Consider the following 27,892-nt stretch of genomic DNA (forward strand, 5'->3'; position numbering starts at 1 on the left):
TAAATAAAAGAAAGCTCAATTAGCCATATATTTTATTCATTCTTGGATAACATTTATTTGCAAGTTGTAGTTTTTTTTAACTTACAAATAATACATGAGTTGCAAAGAAATAGTAGAATAATAAAATCACCAATTGTCAATCATTTGGTTAATTTCCCCCATATCATATTCGGTCATGGAGATATCTTCAAAGTCTTCCATTTGATCCGCTCCACTTGCTATCAAATCTTCAATCTCTTCGTCTTCGCCTTCCACCGCTTGTAAGTTTTGGTTGCGTCGCTCCGATCTAATCCAATCGCGAATGTACACTAGTACTCGCAAGCTAAATCCCGATAATGAGTGTCTATGGTCTCCAATTTGTTGTCTTCCTTGGCTAAATGCACTCTCCGAAGCCACGGTTGATATTTGAACCGTAAGGATATCTCGAGCCATTCTTGAAAGTATCGGATAACTTGCCTTGTATTTCTTCCACCATGCTAAGACGTCCAAATCATCTAGTTCCTTGATGTCCACATTTGGTTGCATCAAATAAAAGCGATATTCATCAAAGTTTGCATTATGAGAAGGAGTTGGATGTAAATGTAAAACTTTTAAATGCGACAACCCCGACAAGCCCTTTTTGCTACTTTGAGAAGTAGTAGGGCGTGGAGCAACAAGTGTAGCATTTTCTTCCAAATTAGAATAATGACTAAAAACTTTTCCAAAATCGGCATCAATTGCAAGCTCGGCGTCAGCTAAAGATGATTCAACTCCCTCTTCAATTTCTAAAAATGTATAAATTTGACTAACCAATGCTCTAGTATAAGACATTTTTAAACAAGGATTTAAAAGAGAACCCAATATAAATAAAGTTGGGATGGGAAAAAAATACTTCTTAAATTTTGTTGTCATATTAAAAATAGCCGCTTGATAACCAGATTTGTTTTTATACTCTTGTAAAACTCTAGCTATTTCCGCTAAGTAGGCTAAAATTCAGGTTACCGTGGGATAGAATTGTTTAGAAAAAGCAAGAGTTGCATTATAAAAATTTTCTAAGAGTTCAACACATTCCTTAATATCTTCCCAATCCGTAATATTTAACCAATCATCACTATTCGTATTATAATGGTTGTGAACTTGTCGTATGGGAACCCTATACTCATATGCTTGTTGTAGCATAATGTAAGTTTAGTTCCACCTAGTCTCAATTTCTACTTGAATTTTCCTAGGTCTAAGGTTATTTTTCACACAAGAATTCTTAAAATCTCTCTATTTTCCCTATTAACAATACAAAAAAGAAACGCAACCGCATTTCTAACTTTTTGAATAGAATCTTCAAGACACGCAAGACCATCTTTAATAATTAAGTTTACAATGTGACAACTACATCTCACGTGAAAAATATTTTTTAGCGGAGGGTTTAATTCCCTTTTTAAAAGACCAACCGCCTTTGTATTATTAGAAGCATTATCTAAAGCAATACAAAGTGTTTTTCTATAAATGTTAAAAAATCTCATAATAGTAGACATTGAATCCGCCAAAATTTTTCCATCGTGACGACCTTTCCCTTCATCATATAAAAAAGCTATAATTCTTTTTTGCATAACCCAATTATCATCAACCCAATGACATGTAATAGCAAAAAAAAATCTAACTTGTTAAGACTAAGACCTAAATCAGCGGTAAGAGAAACATTACAATTTAAAGAATTAAATACATGGCGCAAATAAAATCTATATTCTTTTTTATACAAATCTATAACATCCGCTCTACAAGTACTTCTAGGAATACCCTCAAATAACGGATTGTAACAACGTTGAATGTAAGTAACAAACCCCAAACTCGAAGGAAAGGAAAATGATAAACAATCATAAGCTACCATTTTAGCTATTTCTACACGCTCTTTTTTCTTGTCATACTTAAAATTTTTACCGGTTCGTGGGTCTATCGTCATTTGAATACCCCCCACATTTGAACCCGTTTGCTCTCCCCAAACATCCATATGTTTCTTTCTCATATGACCATTTAGTGTACCCGTTCCACCATCCTTACTAGTTCCTTGTCTAAAAGCAAATACTTATCCACATATGTTACATTTAGCTGTTTGGCTTTCCTTATCCTTAGTCATATGTTTCCAAATTTTAGCGGTTGGCTTACGAGTTCTAGGCGGTTTGTCTTGTGTATGTGATTGTGCAGGACCTGTATCTCCTATGGGATTTTCAGGGGCTTGTGTTTCATCATTATCATCATCATCAATTTCATTAAAAGTGTCGGTATAATAATGTTGCATTGCCTCATGATCTAAAAGTGGATTATTTCCACCAACATCATTACCTAAATTAGGTGTTTCTTCCACAAATGTTTCCTCATTAAACCCAGTTCTAACAATGCCACTACTACCGGCACCACGTCTAAATCTCTTCGCCATTATTAAATAGAATTAATTTAAATCACACTCAAATAAATCACAAGAAAATAAATTGCAACAAATTAAATTGCGTAAATTAAATTGCGAATAATAAAGATAGAGTTGAAACGAAGGTACCAAATTGCCGGACTAATTTCTAACAAAGTGAAGGTGACTAGAATTGCAAATCCACCAAAGCTACTTCGGATTGTTGCAAAATCACCAACTCCACCAACAATATTATAATTGCAAAATTAATAACTGAAACTATAATAAGACTTTATAATATTTAATTGAGAAAAATTTAAAGTGGCTAATTGTTGCAAAGTAACTATAATTGAGAGATTGAGAGAAAGAGAAGAGTGAATTGATGTGGTTTAAAATGAAAATGGAGAGGGGTTTATATAGGGGTGGGGGATGGGTTAAAGTGTTAAAAAAAGTTTGGGGGGTTTGGGGGGGGGGGGGGGGTGGAGGGGCCAAAATGGGGGTTTGGAACCGTTTGGCAACGACCATTTTTGCAAATGGACCGTTGGCCAACGGTCCAGCCCACAGCCCAACGGCTACATTTTTTTTTTAATTCGACTAGTTTAACTGGTCCGGTCCCAAAAAAATCGAAATCGGACCGGTATATATTAAACGGTTGACCGGAACCGGTAAATCGGTTCCGGTTACCGATTTGAACCGGTTAATCCGAACCAATTGACGGGCTTAGTTCGATGGCATAAATGAGCCATTTTCGATAGTTCGATGGTATAAATGAGCCAAACTATTGATGAATGACATAAATGAGCCATTTCCAATAGCTCGATGACATATTTGAGCCTTTAAATTGAAAAGGAGGGAGTAGACAAATGTAGAACACAGTCTCCTTGCTAACAAAATAAAAGGTGTTGAGAAGAAATAATTTTAATACATGAGGAACAATGTTTAGTTTGAAGTCCCAAATATCAACACCACCCACAAAGACTCAGAATCCATTGCTGCGAAAATGAATAAACTTCATGTCCCAGCTTTATATTACTATAGATTAGCTTTAGGTCTATACGAATGTTACCGTGTAATTCATGTAATGGTCCATTATTATTAATTCTTATATTAATCAACCGTTACCTCATATTCTTAATAAGCCACTGAAAGTCTTAACTGCCTTTACAAGTCTTATTAGAAGGTATGACTTTTGAGATATTTTTTCATCCTAGTATATAAGATTTAGTTATGGTTTTAATATCATAATTAGGATAGGAAATTTAAGGGACTAAAGATATTATTTTGTAGATTTTAATGTTATTTAAAGCTTATAATGAAGGATTTATAATTGAAAATTCATGGAAATTTATATTTAGATATTTTTGAGGAAGAAAAATGGCAGAAAAAAGATAAATAGCATTCTAGGCCATAGGGGTGCCACATCACCTCGTCTATGCCTAGCTTTAAAAAAATTTCAAAACATTTTTTTTAAATAATTTTTTGGAGGGGGTGGTGAGGTGTTGGGGGGGGGGGGGGTCGTAGAAAACCATAAAAAACAAAACTTTTCAAAACTTTTTTTACAAAATAATAATTTTTTTGGAGGGTGGTGGGGTGTTGGGGCGGTGGTGGGGGGTGTAAAAAACCAAACACAAATTTTTTTTTTAAGAAAAAAAAAATATTTTTTGGAGGGGGTGAGGGGTGGGGGTGGGGTGGGAGAGGGGTGGTGTTGGGGGAGGTGCGTGAGGTTGTGGGAGTTGTTGGGGTTTGGTGGTTGGGGGAGTGGGTTGGGTGGTTGATGAAATGTCAATTGTGGACTTGTGTTTCCCTACTTTGATTAGAGAAATCATTTTCTCCATTTTTAAGGAACTTGTTTTCCTAAAGAAAATGTTTTCTAAAAATTTTGACCAAATGAACATGAAAATGTTTTCTTTTCACACCGAACACACCCTCAAGGAAAAATACTCGAAATCACTAGGTACAAATTTCTTGTCGTTTGCCACCAAATTGAAAAAGGCAAGTTATTCCCTTGATTCATACTCACTAAAAGCTCAAGGAAAAAAGATAAATAAATAAAACAATAATAACAACCAATACATTAACAAAAACATGAAACACATTCCAACTTATTAAATATTCCAACATGAATCATGGTTCGATATAAAATTCAATTGAGTAAAAAAAGTAAAAAAATTATTTAAAAGAGAGCGAGTAGATGAAAAGAGAACATGAGAGTACAAAATAATCCCCCTGTCCCAATTTATGCGGCACAGTTAGTATTTCGAGAACCTGTTAATATTGACTGTGTATTCGGACAGAGAATTCTTATGTTTTTTTGACATAGAATCTATATATTTAGGAACTATATAAAAAGTACTGCAAGTTACGATAATTGACAATTCAAAATATTTAAAAGACATATGAAATAATTAGGGAAAATTTTAAAAATATACAAGTTGATCACTTACATTGCAAAAAAGTAGCCCAAAACTTACATTTCAAAAAATAGCCCTAAATATACAAACATATACAGACATATACAGATATATACAAACATATACAGACACTTATGTCAACATATACAAACATATAAGAAGAGAGAGAGAGAGAGAGAGAGAGAGAGAGAGAGAGAGAGAGAAGTTTGAGTCATTTTTTGTAAGAATTAAAAAAATGGGTCAATTTTAGTAGCATTGTTGGCCCAGTTAACATACAGTGTAATTTTCTCAAATAATTATGGTAAATTTTTTTATTTAAATCTCGAAATCCGACAAATGCCACATAAATTGAAAATTGGAAAGGAGGGAGTAGACAAATGTAGAACACGGTCTCCTTGCTAACAAAATAAAAGGTCTCGGACAAAGAATTATTAAATTTGTTTGACAGAATTATTTCACTATATCAATCTTTTCCCTCAACCCTCTCTCTCTCTTCTCCCTTAACTCTCTCTCCTTTTTTCCTTTCTCTTCTCCCTTGGCCAGCCGCCGTCCAACTCCGTTGCCGCCGGTCATCTTCTCCGGCGGAGCTCTATCGGAGTCCAACCAAACAGCCACCTCTCTCTCTCTCTTCCCTTCTCTCATCTCCACACATCACCACCCTCCATCGTCTCCGCAAATCACCACCGTCGAACCAGACCCATCAGCACCCACTACCAAACTACTACCCCCTTCAACGTGAATCACCCTTAGACACCGTCGCCACCCACCGTCAGATCCAGATCTGAAATCACGAAGTTTCCAAAAATTGCAGTGTGTGCTTTAGTTTTTATTTCTGTTAAAATAACAAATGGATTGCTGATTGTCTTTCTAGTTGTTGTTAGATCTAGAATAATTGTTTGTCTCAATGCAAATTTCTATGTCATTCTCATCTTTTTCAAGGCTTAATTTCATTTGGTGATGTCAAAGATCTTCATTGAAATGTCGTATGCATAATGAAACAAGATCTAATGTGTATGAATACATTGCATTTTTTTTTTTTAGTAAATACAGTGTATTTTTAAAAGGATTTGAATGTATTCTTCATTTATTTTGAGTCTAAATACATTCAAATACAGTTGAATAAAAGAATTTCTGAGTGTAAATACATTCAAAATGATTATTCTTCATTAATTAAAAGGATTTCTGAGGGTAAATACATTCAAATACAGTCGGATACATTCAACTTTGCGACGCCGGTGGCGACCTTGCTGATCGGAGCTCGAATACATTCAAATGCAACCAAAACAAAAGGATATGTCAATATATAAATATACTAAAATACACAGCTCAGTCGTGTATTTAAATGCACTGGAATATAATCATTCTGAATACACATATTCAAATATACGTGACATCAGATAAGATTGGATACAACTGAACACTGTATTCAAATACACGTTAATTGCCTAAATGTAGCTATGAATCGTAAATAAGTAAAAGGTAACTACTATTCGTTAATAGCTCTTAAAATGTAGTTATTTGTGTAAGTTTTCCTATTCAGTTAACATCTGTTATAAGCATCATGCCACTTTAGCTCCACTTTCACAATTCCACTTGAACAATTGCGGAGAGTCCTTCACTCAGAACACTGTCGATTTCCACTCAAAAGATTTTGAAGTGGCAGTTTTAGATTAGTTTGCGCAACTATGGGAAATTGAAAAGGATGAATATTGGGGATACATTACCAATGGTGGCACTGAGGGCAATCTCCATGGCCTTTTGGTTGGGTAAGTATGAAAGTTAGTGGGTTCGAAATTAATAATTTGTACATATTTTATGAATTTTTTTAATACAAATATAGAATTTGGACCCAAGTTATTAGTTTGGACGAACACGGAAATGATAAGCTAGCTCCGCCCCTATCCACAGACAAACACTAAAAAAAAAGGAATTTGCTATGAACTCCGTTGCTAATCCATTGTTAAATTGCTCGTACGTAACAAGAATTTTTGATAATCTGTCGCTAAATAGGATTAACGAAGGATTTTGCTGTTTAGCTACAGAACTTGTCCGGAGATACTGACTTCTGATTAAATTCATTGCTTTTTCACCGTTTAAAAAATTTGGAAACTTAGATTGGAGATTTGTTGCACTCCTAAAATCATCATACAAGAAAACAATAAAGAATTTTTGAAAAAGTCAAATAATGAACACAAGAAAATAATGAAGTCACTAATTTCTATTTTTTGGTAGTGAAAGTTTCTCCTAGTTTCAAGTGAAGAGTTCCATTCAGTATCTTGAAATTGAGACGAATATTTGTGCAGAAGAGAGCTACTTCCCAAATGGGATAATATATGCATCAAAGGATTCACATTACTCAATCTTCAAAGTAGCAAGAATGTACAGAATGGAGATAGAAACTATCAACACTTTAGTTCATGGGGAGATTGATTATGCAGATTTGAGATCAAAGTTACTTCTCAACAAGAAAAAACCAGCCATCATCAATATCAATATTGATAAATATTCTTACATCCTATAGCTCTGTTGCTTCACTTTGGTCAGGTAGTCTTCCAATACCCGTATGTAGAGTACTATTACTTTTAACTGTTAATGTATGTTTTTGTAGGAACTACCTTCAAAGGAGTCATTGATGATCTTGATATGGTCCTACAAATACTCGAAAGTTGTGGTTATTAGGTATTAAATCCATTGTGACGCTGCATTATATGGGCTAATGGTCCCATTCATCGAGCATGTAAGATTACTTAAGTCCATTATTTTCTTTAAAAAAAAAAAATCCATCAAGGGAACAAATTGAAAGTGACTTAGGTCTCTGTTGCATTTGACAAACAGGCGAAAACAATTACTTTCCAGAAGCCAATAGGCAGTGTTTCAATTTCAGGCCACAAGTTTTTGGGATGACCAATGCCTTGCGGCGTTCAAATAACGAGGAAAAATTACATTAGTACTCTCTCAAGAAAAGTTGAGTATATTGCCTCAGTAGATGCTACAATTTCTGGAAGTCGAAATGGTTTGACACCGATATTCTTATGGTACAGTTTAACCACGAAAGGCCATGTCGGATTGCAACAAGATGCCAAAATGTGCAACAAAAATGCTCGATATTTGAAAGGCCAGCTTCATAAAGCAGGAATTAGCACTATGCTCAATGAGTTTAGCATTATTGTTGTCTTTGAAAGACCTGATGATCATAAGTTCATTCGTCATTGGCAACTTTCTTGCACAAGCGATATGGCACATGTTGTTGTTAAGCCCGGCATTACAAGAGAAACTATAGACAGTTTCTTAAAGGATCTTTTTCAAGAGAGGAAAAAGTGGTACCAGGATGGAACAACTCTGCCACCTTGCCTGGCAGATGATATATATAGGTTCCGAAAATTGTCTTTGCTCCTATCAAAAGATGCATTGAATATTGTAGGAGCAAAGACTTGGAAATGATCTTGGTTATGGATTTCTTTTTTCATTTTGATTCTTCATTCGGTGTCTGGTATTAGCATTGAGGTCCAACTAATAAATTCGGATTCACGTGGAGAAGTCCCACATTTGTTATGGAGTATATTTTCATGCAGGAGCGATGCAATAAAATTGATAGTCTGAAACACTTTTTTTTTAAGCATTTTGAGATGCAAAGTTTCTTCTTCTTGAGGTTGATTATCATCTTCTCAAATACTATAAAAGAACACTCTCCTGTATCTTGTGATTATTATTTATTGTTTTTATATCAATCAATTATGCCTTCAAGTGGCGCCCCTTTGTATTATTGAGCAACAAAATCAAGGTTACAACCAGTGTTTTAAAAGGTGGGGGCGTGAGACGGGGCGTTTTACTTAGCACGGGGCGAGGAGTAAGCTCCAAGGCATGGAGCGTAAGCCTCACAGATCTTTAAATGTTTATTTTATAATGTAGTAAAATAGTATAACAGCACATAAATTATATAAAAAAAAAATGTACATTAATAGAAGAAAAAAAACATGATCAAAGAAACTCATAAAAAACAAAACTTAGGACATGATTTACAAGTATGATGTAACGACCCATTTGGTCATTATGACACTTTTGACCCATTTTCCCCCGTTGACTCTTCCTCGAGCCCTGTCAGTATGAAGTCATCGGGCGAGTTCTTTTGTGATTTATGAGAATTAGAGCTTTAAAGTGAAAAGGTTTGACCAATAGTTGACTTTTGGGTAAACAGACCTTTTTCATAATTCCGTCGATTCCGTGAGGTTCAGAGGGTCGATTATGAGTTGGTGGGATATTCGGTTCGGTTCCCGAGGCAGTCGGGGGCATTTTGTCCCATTGGTTGGAAAGTTGATTTTGGCCGTTTGGGGGTTGACCCGGTCAAATAGGCCTCCGATAGGAATTTCGAGACCATGAGTGAGTCCGTAGCATGTTTTTATGTATGTGTGCATATCTGTTTTGTATCTGGGAGGTCTCAGGTGATTGTCAGGATTTGGGAAGAACTTGGTGAAAAATCAGAAATTATTGGATTCTGATGTCTCGCCCCAGCGAGATTGGGTAAGCCCCAGCGGACCCGTCTCGGTGAGGCTTGGTCTGCCGGCGCGGAAGTGGTGGATTCGATAGAAATCCGCCCTAGCAGATGGTATTCTGTTGAGGCGAATGCGCGGTAACGAGACTTCTTTAGCTGGAGCGGAAGACACTGTTCCAGATTCATTAAATGCGTAAGTTACCCTTCATTTCCCATTCCCAAAATTATTTCTCCAAAGTGTCTCAAGGGCGATTTGAAGTGTTTCTGAGTGGATTCTTCTTGGGGTAAGTCTTTTCCACCTTGTTTCCATTATTTACCTTTCCTAAGCTTTAATCTATGGTGGAAATCTAGAAAGTTAGTTGAAGAAGATGAGTCTCAACCTTAATTTTGTTATTTGAATTTTAGGCTTTAAATGTGAGATTAATTAATGGATTTGTCTAATCTAAGCATGGAATTTCATTAGTTAGTAACCAGTAGGCTTGAATCTTCCATTTGAGTTAAGAAATTAAATAAGGAAAAGCTAGGGTTTATGCCTTATTTGGGGGTTTTGCATTGAATGATGAAATTGATCAATACTTGAGCTAAATTAGCAATTGGAGAGTAGAATTGAACTTCTAGAACGCTGGATTACCATTTCATTCTTGAAATTCCCATTTTGCCCTTGTGGGCCCTCTTTTAAAGTCTAATCTTCGATTTGAATAAGTCTATAGCAATATGGGTATCATTAATCTCCTTTTCTAACTTAGATTACGATGTTAACTAGACTTCGATTATTCAGAAGCAAGGGCAAGGCTCACATTTGATCGTTCGTTGCACCAGCTTGGCATGGAGGTAGGTTACAGCTTACCTTAGTTAGACTTTGATTACTGAAATGTATGTATGCGTAGAATTGAGGGTAGAAAGCATGATTAGGTTTTCGAACATGATGTTGGGATGGATATACTCTTGGGTTGGTATGACTTCTGATTATGTGGGCTTGTCGCCGTTATTTTACGCACTGTGACATGTGGTGTACTTATTAATATGATTGGGTGATGTGAGGTAATAGATTCACTATGATGATTGAAACTCTGTGTTGTTCCCATTTCCATGGTTGTTGTGATTTATGAGAGTCTTGTTTATGACTTATGGTGCTTTGTGATCTCCATAGCATATTCATTGGCTTTTGATTCATTGATATCTCATTCTTGCATTCATACATTCATGCATGATGGTAATGTTGTGGAAAAACAGTGTGATAAAAGAATCATGGAACAATTGATGGAAAAGAGACTTTGGAAAAAATTTATGAAAGTGAAAGATGAAAATCACCTTTGGGCTTTGTGCGGAGTGGCTGGATTTATGAAAGTGAAAGATGAAAGTCACATCTGGGCTTTGTGCGGAGTGACTGGTACATGGACACCATGGGTCACCCGCGGGTCATGACTGCCGAGACGACGAGATTCCTTCCGGAGCATGTGTGTATAGGTCGTGTTATTGGCCATTGCATTGCATTGACATCCATCTCATTGCAGTGCATATACCATTATCTCATTTTACATCTATTGATCAGATTTGTAGGTGTACTTGTGTTGTGGCTATTTTGAGGAAACAGTGAAAGACTTGGCAGACTTGTGTTTAGGTGCTTCACCATAGGCTATGACTCAGCTATTGATCATTTGTGATATGTGTGGATGTTTGGGCCTGTTTGCTTATCTTGTCTGATTTTGTGTTTTATATGCGTGAGCTAATCTTAGTCGGCCTATGATGCTTACCAGTACTTGTTGTTTGTACTGATGCTACCTTGCTGCATTATTTTCTGAGTGCAAAGTTTGTTACAAATTCCACGCCAGGTCCTCGTGTGTGAGTTTCCCGAGGCAGTCAATTGGAGTTTACAGGGTGATCCATTTTCTGATCCGCTACCCGAAAAACTCTTCTATCATGATATATGTCCCTTGTATTTGAGACAGAATTGTTCAGACTTGATGTACTTCTACTATTCAGACTTATGCACTTACTTAGTAACTCTTGTACTGCGACTTGACCAGATTCCTTAGGTAGTTTTTATATTTCCGCACTTATATACTTTATATGATATGGAGAATGCGATAAAGTTCTGTTTCTTTTAGTATGCTTAATTTGAATGTTGAATAAGGGAAGGGTTCGCCCACCAGGGGGTTGGCGTGGGTGGCCGCTTGTCCCACAAGTTGGGTCGTGACAAGTTGGTATCAAAGCCCTAGGTTACCCGGTCTTACAAGTACAAGAGCATGTCTAGTACAGTCTTGCGGATCGGTATGATAAGCTCCGTACTTATCTGCGAGAGGCTATAGGACATTTAGGAAACTTCCAATTATTTCATTCCTTTCGTGCTACTTCATTCGAATTGGTATCTGAATTTCCTTGTCTTAATCACCCACGGAAGGTGGGAACTCGTTTGTAATTTCTTATGCGAGCAATTTGATACTACGTGGCACGGTAAGGTACTAGATGTGTTATTTTGGTACGAAAGTGTGACCCAAGTTCAGTTTCCAAGAATGACTTGAAGTTTCGGTTCTGTGGGGTGGGGATTGAGACTCTTATTTTGTGATATTCTTGGAAAGATGGAAGTGATAATACAAAGGACCGCATGATCTCTATGTTTTCAGCGATTGGTTGCTCGAAAGTCACAGAAGTGCATCTACGGTTTAACAAGAATGACTTGCTCGAGGTGTGATTGGGTTTGGAAAGTCTCAGCGTCGTCAAAAGTATTATGATAGTTTACGTGGCACGAGTGTACCCATGGAAGGTCACGATTCAGCAGTGGCAGTGTATTAGACATCGATATATGGGAACGAGTGTAAGTTTGGTAAGGATCTTCGGATTTGGCGAAAGGATAGTGACCGTGTGTAATGAAGAAGAGAAGTTGAGAATAAGGACGTGAGGGGCGACTTGTGTGTTAAGGCGTGGGAAAGTAAGGTTTCTTAAGGGATTATGGTAAGAGTACTTCATTGTTCTAGGGGACGAAGGCGGGAGGAAGAGAATTTGGATGGATCAATCTCCGCTATATGAAGCGAACAATTGGTATCTGACATACTCATCAAGATAAGGTTGCAAGATGTACGAGGATGGATTTCGTATATAGTTGTGAAAAGTTTAGTTGGGCTCGACATAACATAATGTTAGTGGAGCATTTTGGATTTCAAATGGCAAAATAATAAAATATGATAATTTTGAGACATGGAGAAAAACATGCTGACCAATGACAAGTGAAGATGTACACTATTTGTTTTTTTTTTAAATGCTAAGTGATATTCACCCTCACGGTGTTCTCAAATAGTAAATATGCATTACTACGACATGTTGTTTGAGTTACTCAATCTTCTTATTTCTATAGATGAAAAAACTATTAAGCATCATTCATTTATTAAGGAATTATGAGGGTCAACTGTGTTAATTAAGAAATTTGACACATAATTTGTGTAAGAACTATTAGGCGAGCCCTGAGCGTTGGGCGTTAGGTGTGTTTAGGGCGTACAGTCGGGTGCTTAAGGCATAAGCCTCACAGAACTTAGCCCCACACGAGAGCTTCGATGCGTTTCGCCAGTGCCCCGCCCTAGGGCGAGTCCCGAGGCACGTCCCAAAACTGCCTTTTAAAACACTGGTTACAACAACAAAAGGCCAACTAGCCCTTCCAACCCTTTCTAGAATGGGAGATACCATTCAACTTAACTAACAGAACTGACTTCCTACAAGATTATCCCCACGTATCATGAGAAGGCTTTACAAAAAATTACATTAACAAATAAATATGACAGTTTCCTTAGTATTGGTGAAGTTGAATGTTGAGAAAGCATTGACTATTACTATATACATTGCTGGAAGAAATCGTTACAACATGACTTTCTCATTCAGTTAAAAAATTACAACTATGTAAGACTATACATTCTATACTCTCAAAATATGGGGTCTCTAAAGCTTTGAAGAATGTTGCAGACCTCCTTCATTGACGGCCTGCCAGATGGTGATGCTCCAATACACATCAGTCCGAGTTTAAAAACACCTCTCATTTGTTCCAACTTACTTGTTTCCATGACTTCTTCATCGAGGGCCTCGGAATTCCCCTCTCTGTGACACTTTTGAGCCCATTATGCTAGATTCATTTGGTCCTCTGTGAGAATGGGTTCTCTCCCTGTTGTCAATTCTAATAGCACCACTCAGAAGCTATTAATATCAGTCTTTACATTCACTTTGAATGTCGAGGCATACTCTGTTAACCAAATATTAAATTAATATATTAGAATTGGATAACTTCATTTAAAAAATTTCAAGAGGTGAAAATAGAGACTTGAACTGTAATGCACCTGGTGCAATGTAACCAGAAGTTCCAGCAATAGCAGAAGCTGTCTCAGGATTGTCATCCCGCCTGGCTAGTATTTTTGCTAGTCCGAAATCTGCTATTTTTGCATTGAATTCTGAGTCCAGAAGGATATTGCTGGACTTAATGTTTCTATGAATGATGGTTCGAGTACAATCATGGTGCATATAGCATAGTCCTTGAGCTGCAGCAGTGGCTATTTTTAATCTCTTTTGCCAATCCAGGGCCGGGGTACTAATTTGACCTGGTGATATTGCTCTTTTCTTTCTGTGAAGCCATTTGTCCAGGCTTTGTTTCTCAAAGTATTCATAGATGAAAAATAAAAAAGATTTAAATCATGTCGATGATAAAAACAAGTCAAGGGTCAGGTCACCACTCGCCTCGACCTTCAATTTAAGCTAACTAATTCAACTACACTTGATCAAACTACCGTTAATTTGTCATGAGATCTAAGAAGAAAACACAACAATAAGGGTAACCCACCCATTGAAGTTCACATTATCATTTAACCCAAAGAATCCACACCCTTACTGCCAAACTCAACCTCATATTTTATTACTAAACCGTACTTGGATTCAACCAATTAGAAGACACAACTTCTACAGTTATTTCTACCTTAGACTTACGGGTTCTTGGAAATTGATACTGCATGCCGCCTAAACTTGTTCCAATTATTGATATTCCAAATAAAGCAGCATTCGCGTTGTTGACACATATGGTGTTGGAGTTATATGTGCATTTAATATTAAAATTAAAATATTAAAGTGCATGATATATTAGTGGACATAAAGTGAAGAAAGTGGTCATTTATTCATGTAACCACTATGACATGTTCTTCCCATTTTTCTCTTACTACTAGACGGCCACATTTTAGATTATAGTGCATTTATGTGTATGTAGTTATTTTTGAATAGTGATAATATATATATATATATATATATATCATGTTCAAAACATAATTAATATAACATTATAGTTTGTGCTCCATATCTAAAATTTTATTATATTAATGTTTGCTATGAACATAAAATCGGCAAATTTATTAATATTTTTTAAAAGAGAAGACTTGTTTAAAAGGAAACTATTTTCTTCTCTTTGAGATCAAACAATAGCAATATTTAAGCATCAGTTGATACTTTCAATTTTAATTCGATTAATTTAAAGGTGTAAAATACTTATTATTTTTTATCAAATTTTGATTTGGACAATTTTAATTCAAATTATTAAATTAGTGTTTAAAACGAAACAAAGTAGAAATTGATTTTTTATTTAAATGAAGAAATATTATTTTTTAATTTTTGGTAAAAATTCTCGGTTTAGCTCATTTTAATTGTCATGTTGTCTTTTGCATGGTTTTTTAAGAAAACGTCGATTAGAATTATAATTTGACTAATTTACCTTATTCATTATTTGATCTCCATTTGATAATTTTTTTTAATGACATTAATTTCTTTTCGCATTTATTAAAGTATATTTATTTTAGTAAACATAACAAATAAATGACATGGCGGAATAGCAAATACAATAGTTTAATATGTAGATTAGATTTCAGGCTAATATAAAAAGAGAAAGAAGTCAGGCTATATGGGCCCACAATTTTTTTTTCAAAAATTGGAAAACGGATTTAATATATAAGTATTTTAGTATGTTGTTGTACAATAATTTAATTTGCTCCCACTAATGGGTTGATACGCATGTGGCAATAAATCCATCATTATTGATTTAATTGTTTGATTTTCTAAGCACTTTTTTTTTAACATTATTTTTTTTTAATATGGGATTCACCTTTTTTTTAATATTACTTGATTTTATTAATATGGATCTACTTTTTTTCCCGTGAGTTTGGATGTGGTGAGTTCCACCTTTTTTTTCTTTTTTTTATTATTACTGATTGGTGTTTAATATGGGGCCCATAATTTTAAAAAAAAATATTAGTAGTTGTTTAAAATATGTGGGCCCATATTTTTTTTTAAATATTAGTAGTTGTTTAAAATATGTGGGCCCACAATATTTTTTGGGCCCACAACGGTTTAAGTATGTTGCTGTACAATAATTTCATTTGCTCCCACTAATGGGTTGATACGCATGTGTCAATAAATCCATCATTATTGATTTAATTGTTTGATTTTCTAAGCATTTTTTATATAACATTGTTTATTTTTTAATATGGGATTCACTTTTTTTTTTTTAAATATTGCTTGATTTTGTTAATATGGGATACACTTTTTTTTTCCGTGAGTTTGGATGTGGTGGGTTCCACTTTTTTTTTTTATTACTGGTTGGTGTTTAATATGGGGTATGCATGTGACAATGAATCCATCAGGCTATATGGGCCCACAATTTTTTTTTTCAAAAATTGGAAAATGGATTTAATATATAAAGTATTTTAAGTATGTTGCTGTACAATAATTTCATTTGCTCCCACTAATGGGTTGATACGCATGTGGCAATAAATCCATCATTATTGATTTAATTGTTTGATTTTCTAAGCACTTTTATATTTTAAGTATGTTGCTGCACAATAATTTCATTTGCTCCCTCTAATAGGTTGATACGCATGTGGCAATGAACCCATCATTATTGATTTAATTGTTTGATTTTCTAAGCACTTTTTTTTAACATTATTTGTTTTTTTAATATGGGATTCACTTTTTTTTTTTAATATTGCTTGATTTTGTTAATATGGGATCTACTTTTTTTTCTCGTGAGTTTGGATGTGGTGAGTTTCACTTTTTTTCCTTCTTTTTTTAATACTACTGATTGGTGTTTAATATGGGGCCCACAATTTTTTTCATTAATATTGCTTGATTTTGTTAATATGAGATTTACTTTTTTTTCCTATCTTATTTTAATATATAAGTATTTTAAGTATGTTGCTGTACAATAATTTCATTTGATTTCACTAATGGGTTGATACGCATGTGGCAATAAATCCATCATTATTGATTTAATTGTTTGATTTTCTAAGCACTTTTGTATTTTAAGCATGTTGTTGTACAATAATTTCATTTGTTCCCTCGGGTTGATACGCATGAGGCAATGAATCCATCATTATTGATTTAATTATTTGATTTTCTAAGCACTTTTTTTTATAACATTGTTTGTTTTTTTAATATGGGATTGACTTTTTTTTTTTAATATTGCTTGATTTTATTAATATGGGATACACTTTTTTTTCCGTGAGTTTGGATGTGGTGGGTTCCACTTTTTTTTTTTAATTGTTATTACTGGTTGGTGTTTAATATGGGGTACGCATGTGGCAATGAATCCATCAGGCTATATGGACCCACAATTTATTTTTTTCAAAAATTGGAAAACGGATTTAATATATAAGTATTTTAAGTATGTTGTTGTACAATAATTTCATTTACTCCCACTAATGGGTTGATACGCATGTGACAATAAATCCATCATTATTGATTTAATTGTTTGATTTTCTAAGCACTTTTGTATTTTAAGTATGTTGCTGTATAATAATTTCATTTGCTCCCTCTAATGGGTTGATACGCATGTGGCAATGAACCCATCATTATTGATTTAATTGTTTGATTTTCTAAGCACTCTTTTTTTAACATTATTTGTTTTTTTAATATGGGATTCACTTTTTTTTTTAATATTGCTTGATTTTGTTAATATGGGATCTACTTTTTTTTTCCCGTGAGTTTGGATGTGATGAATTCTACTTTTTTTTTTTATTATTACTGGTTGGTGTTTAATATGGAGCCCACATTTAAAAAAAAATTAGTAGTTGTTTGCTCCACTAATGGGTGGATACGCATGTGACAATAAATCCATCATTATTGATTTAATTGTTTGATTTTCTAAGCACTTTTGTATTTTAAGTATGTTGCTGTATAATAATTTCATTTGCTCCCTCTAATGAGTTGATACACATGTGGCAATGAGCTCATCATTATTGATTTAATTGTTTGATTTTCTAAGCACTTTTGTATTTTAAGTATGTTGCTGTATAATAATTTCATTTGCTCCCTCTAATGGGTTGATACGCATGTGGCAATGAACCCATCATTATTGATTTAATTGTTTGATTTTCTAAGTACTTTTTTTTTAACATTATTTGTTTTTTTAATATGGGATTCACTTTTTTTTTAATATTGCTTGATTTTGTTAATATGGGATCTACTTTTTTTTCCGTGAGTTTGGATGTGATGAGTTGTACTTTATTTTCTTTTCTTTTTTTATTATTACTGGTTGGCATTTAATATGGACTCATAATTTTTTTTTAAATATTAGTAGTTGTTTAAAATATGTGGGCCCATAATTTTTTTGGGCCCAAAAGCAGAAACGTGAAGAGGACTGACGACGAATTTTGGAAGAGGACTGACGACGAAAGCTTTGCTACTGTATAGAGACTCACGTTTCTATATAGTAGTAAAAGTAAATTACCCACTTCACCTCAAATTATTATTCACAATCTTGGCATTTACTATATGGAAGAAATCTTATACTTATATAAAGGATGCTTTCTTCTTTAGTTTGTATGGATAAGAAGTGGATGAGAAGAATTATGTCGTAGATGAAAAAGAATATTGTATGGTGGTTTTAGTTTGAGGTTAGTGTAGTGAAAGGGAGAGTTGAGACAAAGAAAAATATTTTAAGTCTACAACTTATTCCCTAAAAAATAGAGTATTATTTATTGAAGGAATGTGTTTTTTTTTTGTTTTTTTTTGTTTTTTTTATGGTGGTGTAGCTTTGGACTGAACGGCTAGTCCGATGTTGTTCAGGTCACACGACCTTGTTGGGCTATTGTATACTACAGGGAACAAGTCAAGAGTAATTGATGGACCAGTGAAAATTATATCGCAATGGGCTTGAATCTCCTTAAAGAGAGCGGAGTATCCACACCTCAGCCTGAATATTTATTTATTTTATTTTCAATTGTAATTTATTATATTTTCACCAATAATTTTAAGGAGAATTAATCATGGTTACAGTTGAAAAATGGGCGGAATCAAGGTGAGATCTCAACAAGCCATTTCATTTCAACAGCTTTCACTTTAGGAGATCAAAAGGTAAAGTAGTTTTTTACTTGCTCCACTCAAGATGAAAAGGTAAAATAATTTTTTACCTAATACTTTTTATTAATGTGTGATATATTTTCATGATTAGAAAATTTTAATGAATTCTCGAAATAGTGGGGGTAATGAAAGGAGAAAAATACTCATCATGAAAAATGTGATTTCTATATATTTAAGAATGCTTTAACAAGGAGTTATAAGTGCATCTATCATAAGTCTCAGAATAATTCACGTATTATTATTTGCATGTGATTTGATGATTTTTTACTCTAACATGGGTGTTATAACAAAAGCTACAAAAAAAAAAAAAAAAAACATGTTGAATTGCCATTTTGACCAACACTTGGGATGTTTAAATTCATAGATACATGCTCGAGGGTCAGAACAAATCTAGTTAGATTTGACACCAATTCAATAAACTGTTCCAGAATGTGTTATGTTTAAATTCATAAATACATGCTCGAGGGTCAGAACAAATCTAATTAGACTCGACACCAATTCAATAAACTTTTTCAGATCCACCACTCCGTCAGAATTTTTTATAGTTAAATTTACCACAACTTTAGAGTATGTGAAGTATGTCCTTGTTGATTCAAATCATCATTCTCCTTCCAAGCTAGAACAATTAGTCAGGGTGAGTTTTGATTATTTCACATCGTAACAGGATAAAACCAAACTAATTAAAACAAGTAGGAGTAATAAAAGTCCATTCTTATTGACCTATTAAAGAATTTGAAGAGTAGACAAAGCTTAACGACATTTCCTTTTTCCAAATAAGTTAGCCTAGATAATTAATGAATATCTAGTCAATGGTCCATGGAAGTTGGTCACAAGAACTTTCAGCTTTTATCAATTGTGTAAAACTGTTGGAAATGATTAATGGGAGTCGGATTTTATTGGTAATATTCTTTCTATGATTATAACCATAAGCATTCACGTTGTGCATTGAAGAATAGATCTAATTGCATCTACAGGTTGAGTAATAGGCGATTTTCATGTTACCTTCTTCTTTAAAATGATAAGTGGCGGACCAATTATCCATCTGAGTATTGAACCGTTTGCCACTAGCACTAGCAAATTTCTCAATTATAACAAAAATATTACTTCTTTTTTTCCGGTAAAGAACATATTATTGTAAAGTGCAGTGGGTCATCTGTTAAATGAACAAATGATTTACAACTCATACTAGACGCTAAAAAGAGACAACTAGCCAATGGATCCTGGCTTGATGGCCTTTCACACTAATTTATTTCTTATGTTGTTTATTAGGGAAGCACATGAGTGCAGCTTCCACCCTAAATAACGCAAAATTGAAGTTACTTGAAAGTGAAATAAATACGTTGACTTGGATGATCTTTATTTATTGTTGAAGTATGAATTCTTTATTAAGTTCATAGTGGCTCGAATGACTTCATCACCATCAATTTTCCCGCAAAATGCTCCAAACAAGCTCTAACATTTTTTCCTGTAAAATGCAAATGTTCTTCCTCATTTTTTTCATCCTAATCAGCCCATCTTTCCAAGAAAATTTACTATTTTCAAGCGCAGAACAGTCCGTATTGCTAAAATTGAAACAACACTGGAGGGATTCGGAGTTCTCACTACTAAAAAAACAGTGAAATTCGATCAAAATTTTCGACCACACTAGGTCGAAAAAGGCCAATTTTCGACCAAAATTTCGACCACAAGGCATGGTCGCTAACAGCTAGGGCGAATTTTTTTTCGACCTCACGCGGTCGAAATAATTTTTCGACCACCTGAGGTCGAAAAAAGTTATTTTTTATTTAAATATTAATAAAAAAATTCGACCGCGGGCGGTCGATTTTTTTTTTTTTTTTATATAAATATTTTTTTAAAGTTTTCGACCTCTTGTGGTCGAAAAATGAAAGAATATTAAAAAAAAAAAAAAAAAAATCAGAATTTCAACCACATGAGGTCGAAATTTAGCAATATTGTTGCCAGATTTCGACCTCATGAGGCCGAAAATTATCAATATCTGGGTTGATTTTCGACCTAATGCGGTCAAAAATCTGGAAAAAAATTTCCAGCATTCAGCTGCCCACCAACCAATCTCATTCATCAACCAAATCAACAATGCAATTCATCAACACATCCAATTCATCAAAGTACTTCTACAATCATAAACTACAACATTCTACAATCAAATTCAACCTCAAATTCCAATTTAAAGTACTTCTAATTCAAATTACAACTACATTGAAACACTTAAACAACCATAAACTACATTCTACAATTAAATTCACCTTCAAAGTACTTATAATTCGAATTAAAACTACATTCAAACACTTATCAATTGTAGTTACAGTACCCCTGCTTATCCTCGGTGGTATCACTTGTAATCTTTTAGGCCACTTTTTCAATTGTCCACCAGCCACCTCTTCTTCACTTGAAACTTCAGGTAAGGAGTTAAGCAAGTCTCAATCTTTGTATACCTGAAAACATCAAAAAGCCACAAAGTTATCACTGGATAGAAAAATCAGACTATAATAAAAATGTGACAATAAGTTGAAGGATCACAAACCAGGCTATATCAGGATCTTGGGCAGGGCACATTGGTGGATTTTTTACCCTCTTTTACAGCAGCCCATCAGCCAGTCACACTCATCAACCAAATCAACAATGCAACTCATCAACACGTCCAATTCATCAAAGTACTTCTACAATCATAAACTTCACATCCTAATTGAATCAGCTCTAATAAAGAAGTATCGAAGGATGTCAAACAAAATGGAAAGAGAAAAGAAAACGCAAAATACTCACTGCTTTCTCAAAAGGGACAGCCCATTTGTGTCATGCAAAAAAAAAAAAACATCTCCAACTACACAAAGTACCTAAAAATAAGCAGAATGTTAAATTCCACATAATCTCAGTGGCTAATGCATGAAACAACAGAAGAAAAACATTCCAGAACAAAGGTGAACAACAGAGAAAGGAAAATGAAATCACTTCACGCTATTAATTTTGAAGGTAGAATATTGTACACGGGCTGGACTCTGGAGCAATAAGAACTGAGTGATATTCTAATTGCCAAGTTTCAGAAACTAAATGGTTTTTTGAGAAGTCTTAAAAACATACGAGAAGGTGTCTTTGCCATTATGGAGTGTGATATTCATACCAAGATTCAACTTAGTAATAGCGTAAATAAAATGTGCATGTAGCAGTTAACAGTACTAATGATTAACTGATAGAATTCTGGAATTTAATAACAAGGAAAACAACAACCTTGGAATGTAGACAGTAGACATCGGTTACATTTCACATGGTCTAATCTGCTTGGTTCTAATTTAATCAAACAATGCATAGTAAACTTACATTGCACCATTCACCAGAAAAGGAGAAATCTTTTAAAAATGAGGCTCCATCTGAAGGACAAAGTACTGTCATGATACATCCCTGCTTCTTTAATCCATGCATCTATTAGATTAAAGATGAACAACCATAATCTAAATTGAGCTCTTCAAACACAGCTTGTAGGATTTTTAAAAAAAATGTACTTAAGGACCAATAGTGTAACATTTAGGGGGAAAAAGGAACATCGCGCATCTCAAGGACAAAGCATTTCATTAACTTCTAAAATGCTTAGATCTACCAAAAAATAGCCTTTCTTCTATGGCAGCTTGAAGGCCTAAGAGTAGATCTAGTGAAGACACTAACAAAGACAGTCTTGAAATACCAAAGTCACAACTCAAATCGCAGCGTATAAAACAAATGCAAATCATTAGAAATCAGACTCTAGTGTATAAATTATGTAAAGAGTAATTCCCCATTAAGCCTCATCATAATCATGTAATCAGAAGAAACTTGACAAGACCTACAAGTTCAACTAATACCAATTTTTCAACATAACTCATGGATCACAAAGCATAAAACCAGATCGCCAGGACATCCAAATTGTGTTAATTTGCTTGACCATTCAGTAGAAACCAATATCAAATATAAACCTCGCGATAAAACAAATATGTATCATCAGAGTTGACAGGCTGATCCAAGAGTTAAAACCAATAGATACAGAGTACCACAACATCTATTCTTTCCAAAATTACTATAAATTAGCATGCAAACAAAAAGAAGAATTAACCTAAATAGCCATCCACACACTTAACTAAAACTAGCCTATAGATGTATAATATATGTATAATCCACGTATAATATGTGTATAACCGGGTAGTGTAAAATCTATGAATACCGGCTAGGAAAAGTAAACAGTGAATCCGGCCGACTAATTGTGTAAAGATGTGCACATATCACAATGCAACAAAAATTAGCTTGGAAACAAAACTATTAGGATCACTATAAGAATAAAAATGGCATCAAAGAAACACCAATTTCAGTGCAGATCTAGCCTCTAAACCAATTCAGAATCACCATGCAGATTAAACAAATGACAATAAAAATACAATCTTCATAACAGAGATACATCAAAATTTTACCTGAGCTGCAACAAGTCCACTATTATGAGCCATATCACAAAGCAAAAGAGCCCCACATTTATCAGCAACTTCTCTAAACCTTTTATAATCCCAATCCCTTGGGGCACTACCACCACAAATAATCAATTTAGGTCTAAAATCCAATGCTTTCTCTTCCAATCTATCGTAATCAATATATCCAGTTGTCGAATCCAACTTATAAGGTAAACTCTCAAAGTAAATTGAAGTAGCCGATATTTTTTTCCCACCAGATGTATAATAACCATGTGTTAAATGCCCACCAGATGGTAAATCCAAACCCATAATCCTATTATGTGGGTTTAATACTAATAATGATAGAAATAAGATTGAAAAAAAGTGGCAAAAAAATGACTCACCTTTAGTACTGGGGGCGGACAGCAAGGGCGCGACGGAGGTAGGACAGTGGTGGGGATGGGGCATCAGTGGCGGGGAGGGGTGTGGTGGGGATGGAGCGTCGGCGGCGGGGTAGGGGTGTGGTGGGGGTGGGAGTTTTAATATCATTAGGGTTTTAATTTGGTGCTGTTGGAGGAGAGAATGGCCCGATTGAGGTTTGGAGGAGTGTATTAAATTTGTGAACTTCATTATTTCGACCGCGTGCGGTCGAAATATTTTATTTTATTTTTAATTAATTGTTTTATTTGTATAATTTAATTTTTAAAAATGTTTTTTCTCATTTATTATTTGTACAAAAATATGTTTCGACCTCATGCGGTCGAAATTTTTTGAAATCCAAAAAAAAAAAAAAATCTGATAATTTCGACCTCATGTGGTCAATTTTTTTTCCACCAAAAAGTGAGGTCGAAATTATTTGGTCAAAAAAACTTCTTTTTTTAGTAGTGGATCTCCGGTCATGGAATTTAAATTCTTCAGCATGCAATTGGTCAGGAGTTTCATGCATGAATGACAGGATACTGACAGAGCTACATCTTGGAGGAAAGAAAATTGGTGGAACAATTCCATCAACAATATTATGTCAGCTCAAGAACCTTACCTTTATTGATCTCTCCAACAACAACATTTTAGGAACTATACCAGTAAATATGCATTACTACGACATGTTGTTTGAGTAACTCAATCTTCTTATTTTTATAGATGAAAAAATTATTAAGCATTATTCATTTATTAAGGAATTATGAGGATCAACTGTGTTAATTAAGAAATTTGGCACATAATTTGTGTAAAAACTGTTAAGCGAGCCCTGAGCGTTGAGCGTTAGGCGTTAGGCGTGTTTTAGGGCGTACAGTCGGGCGCTTAAGGCATAAGCCTCACAGAACTTAGCCCCACACAGAGAGCTTTGATGCATTTCGCCAGTGCCCCGCCCTAGGGTGAGTCTCAAGGCGCTTTCCAAAGCTGCCTTTTAAAACACTGGTTACAACAACAAAAGGAAAGGGGGCCTTACAGCCAACTAGCCCTTCCACCTCTTTCCAGAATGGGAGATACCATTCAACTTAACTAACAGAACTAGACTTCCTACAAGATTATCCCCACGTATCATGAGAAGGCTTTACAAAAAATTACATTAACAAATAAATATGACAGTTTCCTTAGTATTGGTGAAGTTGAATGTTGAGAAAGCATTGACTATTACTATATACATCGCTGGAAGAAATCGTTACAACACGACTTTCTCATTCTGTTAAAAAAAAAAAAAAAAAACTATGTAAGACTATACATTCTATACTCTCAAAATATGGGGTCTCTAAAGCTTTGAAGAATGTTGCAGACCTCCTTCATTGACGGCCTACCAGATGGTGATGCTCCAGTACACATCAGTCCGAGTTTAAAAACACCTCTCATTTGTTCCAAATTACTTGTTTCCATGACTTCTTCATTGAGGGCCTCGGAATTCCCCTCTCTGTGACACTTTTGAGCCCATTGTGCTAGATTCATTTGGTCCTCTCTGAGAATGGGTTCTCTCCCTGTTGTCAATTCTAATAGCACCACTCCGAAGCTATAGATATCAGTCTTTACATTCACTTTGAATGTCGAGGCATACTCTGTTAACCAAATATTAAATTAATATATTAGAATTGGATAACTTCATTTAAAAAATTTCAAGAGGTGAAAATAGAGACTTGAACTGTAATGCACCTGGTGCAATGTAACCAAAAGTTCCAGCAATAGCAGAAGCTGTCTCAGGATTGTCATCCTGCCTGGCTAGTATTTTTGCTAGTCCGAAATCTGCTATTGTTGCATTGAATTCTGAGTCCAGAAGGATATTGCTGGACTTAATGTCTCTATGAATGATGGTTCGAGTACAATCATGGTGCATATAGCATAGTCCTTGAGCTGCAGTAGTGGCTATTTTTAATCTCTTTTGTCAATCCAGGGCCGGGGTACTAATTTGACCTGATGATATTGCTCTTTTCTTTCTGTGAAGCCATTTGTCCAGGCTTTGTTTCTCAAAGTATTCATAGACTAGAAGGTTTCTATCTGCACTCGAGATGAAACAGATGAGCTTGACAATGTTGTTGTGTCGAATGCTGCCAAGTGTTCTAACTTCTGCCAGGAACTCCTTTTTGGGGTCTTCCACCTGATATTTTCCCATTCCCTATGCTTTTAACAGCATAAGTTTCACCTGTTTGGTCGATCACAACTCAATAGACCTTACCTGATCCTCCATTTCCTATTATGTTTTCGTCTTTCAAGCTAGATAAGATGTCCTCTTTAGTCACCTTCAACTTTTGAAATGAAATGACGAACTTCAATTCATCTTTGACATTCTGCTTTTTTTTTTTTCCACCAATGATTTCTGACCCTGTAAAAGATCCATGTTAACTGTATAGCTACACCAACTCCTACAATAGGAATAATGACAATCAAGTGTTTTGGTGTCGAAATTTTTTGAACGTCATCATCACCAGAGGAGCAGCTTGGTAGGCCAGGGATGGATGTAGAGCAAAGATTGGACTCGTCAAAGCAATTCTCAAAATGTGTTAGCTTCACAAATTCAGCAGAAATTCTCCCTGAGAATTTGTTGGAACAAAGCCTTAAAGTTGTTTACCCCGAAATTGGGAAACCAATTGAATTTGTACGCGGGTATAGAATATGTGCTTGGATCTTGATATATATATTTGATAGCGGAAAATAAGCGTGTGAGTATTTGGTAATAAAACGGCTAGTAACGGTGATTTGCTTAATTTTCTACGGACATGAACGTTTAGAAACCATGTTGAATACTTAATGGAAGAAACACAACGTAAATGGAAACAAACGGCCTTGGCCGGATCAGATATTGAGAGAGAGATTGCATATATATTTTTCTATTACAAGTGTTCTTGGAAAATGAAGAAGCCAACCCCCTTAAAGGAAGGGGACATGCCCTATTTATAGTGACACTCCCATGGTTCTCATACAATATGAGTTAATAAAATAATAATAAAAAGGACTGCTCTGCACGGATTTGGTGGGATTAGACTGACGGCGCCGTCTGACACACGCATGGTAGGTAGTTGACCATGACTGGACGTTACTGGCGCGTGACCCGTCTGCAACGGCCACACGGACAAACGGTCACTCGGGCTAACGGTCATGCGGACCAACGGCCATGAAAGCCCGAGTCCTCGGGCTTGGCCGTTTCAACGATGCAGAGGGCAGATCAGTCGGTGCCCTTGCTCAGCTTCGGCCCAGGCACTGTTTCGGTCAAGGGCGAGTAGCCTCGGGCGTACCATTGTTCCTTCCTCCGGTTCCCGTTCCACCGGTTTGGCTCACATCCGGTTTTTACCGTATACAAAAGTAGTTCTAGTCCAAAGATGTTCTGTACTTTCTGAAATGTCTCCTGATAACTGATTATACGACAAATCCAAAGCATCCAATCCAGGTAAATCTCCAAGTCCCTTTGGTATAGAACCAGTCAATTGGTTATGAGAAAGATCCATATCATGCAAACTAAACAAGTCCATTGCATTAGGTATTACACCTGATAAGTAGTTGTAACTTAGCAACAAGTGACGCAATTGGTGCAATTGGAACAGCTTGCTTGTAATTGAACCACTTAGAGAATTATGTGACAGGTCCAGTTTCTCAAGATTTTTAAAGTTCCTAATATCTTCTGGTATCGAACCATTCAGGTAGTTCTCAGAGAGATTAAGATTTTGCAGTTGGTATGCTTGTATTTGTTTTGGCATCTCACCAGACAACATGTTACCATTAAGATGTAAATTGAGTAATTGTTTCATCCCGAACAACTCATCTGGAATCCTGTCTCTCAAAGAATTATGGGACAAATCCAAATGTTGTAGCTTTAAACAATCTTTCAGGCTTCCTGGTATAGTTCCTGATATGTTGTTGTTAGAGAGATCAATCAAGGTAAGGTTCTTGAGCTGACATATTCTTGATGGAATTGTTCCAGTAAAGTTCTTTTCTCCAAGATTTAGCTCTGTCACTCTGTCATTGATGCATGAAACTCCTGACCAATTGCATGCTGAAGAATTCAAATCCCATGACCGGAGGAACTCCGAATTGCTCTAGTGCTGCTTCAAGCTTAGTAATATGGACTGTTCCGTGCTCGAAAATTGCAAGGTTTCTTGGAAAGACATGCTAATTAGGAAAAAGAAAACGAGGAAGAAGATTTGCATATTAAGCAAAAAAGAGATAGAGCTTGCTTGGAGCATATTGATGCTTCCTAGTGTTAGTTTTCATTTGGTAATGAAGTCGGTTAACTCATATCTCAACAATACAAATAATCATTCAAGTCAACGTCTCTTTCAAGAATTAAAATTTGTGCGTAGGACGATCAAGCGCGAATAATTTGCCAGCTGTCTCCTTTTGACCA

At 35.2% G+C, this 27,892-nt stretch overlaps 1 protein-coding gene and 2 pseudogenes across 14 annotated transcripts; 1 reads left to right on the forward strand and 2 right to left on the reverse strand.

Annotated features, from left to right (window-relative positions):
* The first annotated feature begins 6,242 nt into the window (after positions 1–6,242).
* On the forward strand, positions 6,243–8,416 carry LOC132637390 (histidine decarboxylase-like; annotated as a pseudogene).
* Positions 8,417–20,746: 12,330 nt separating this feature from the next.
* On the reverse strand, positions 20,747–23,659 carry LOC132635833 (serine hydroxymethyltransferase 1, mitochondrial-like). Of its 14 annotated transcripts, none has more exons than XR_009580773.1 (5): positions 23,475–23,653; positions 23,098–23,203; positions 21,428–22,066; positions 21,189–21,337; positions 20,747–21,099 (listed from the first exon to the last, which is right to left on the reverse strand). XR_009580773.1 is itself a non-coding variant. In XM_060352384.1 (5 exons), exons 1-4 carry the CDS (start codon positions 23,617–23,619, stop codon positions 21,340–21,342), a joined length of 702 nt encoding a protein of 233 aa, XP_060208367.1. In that variant the 5' UTR covers positions 23,620–23,659; the 3' UTR covers positions 20,747–21,099; positions 21,189–21,339. The 14 variants fall into 14 exon arrangements, 3 of the variants coding, with proteins under 3 accessions (XP_060208367.1, XP_060208368.1, XP_060208366.1); XR_009580770.1 differs by having other exon boundaries at positions 21,428–22,081; XR_009580776.1 differs by having other exon boundaries at positions 21,428–21,498; positions 23,475–23,645.
* Positions 23,660–24,556: 897 nt separating this feature from the next.
* Positions 24,557–25,892, reverse strand: LOC132637391 (leucine-rich repeat receptor-like serine/threonine-protein kinase BAM1; annotated as a pseudogene).
* Positions 25,893–27,892: the final 2,000 nt, after the last annotated feature.

This window comes from Lycium barbarum, chromosome 4, assembly GCF_019175385.1.
Source record: "Lycium barbarum isolate Lr01 chromosome 4, ASM1917538v2, whole genome shotgun sequence".
NCBI lineage: Eukaryota > Viridiplantae > Streptophyta > Magnoliopsida > Solanales > Solanaceae > Lycium > Lycium barbarum.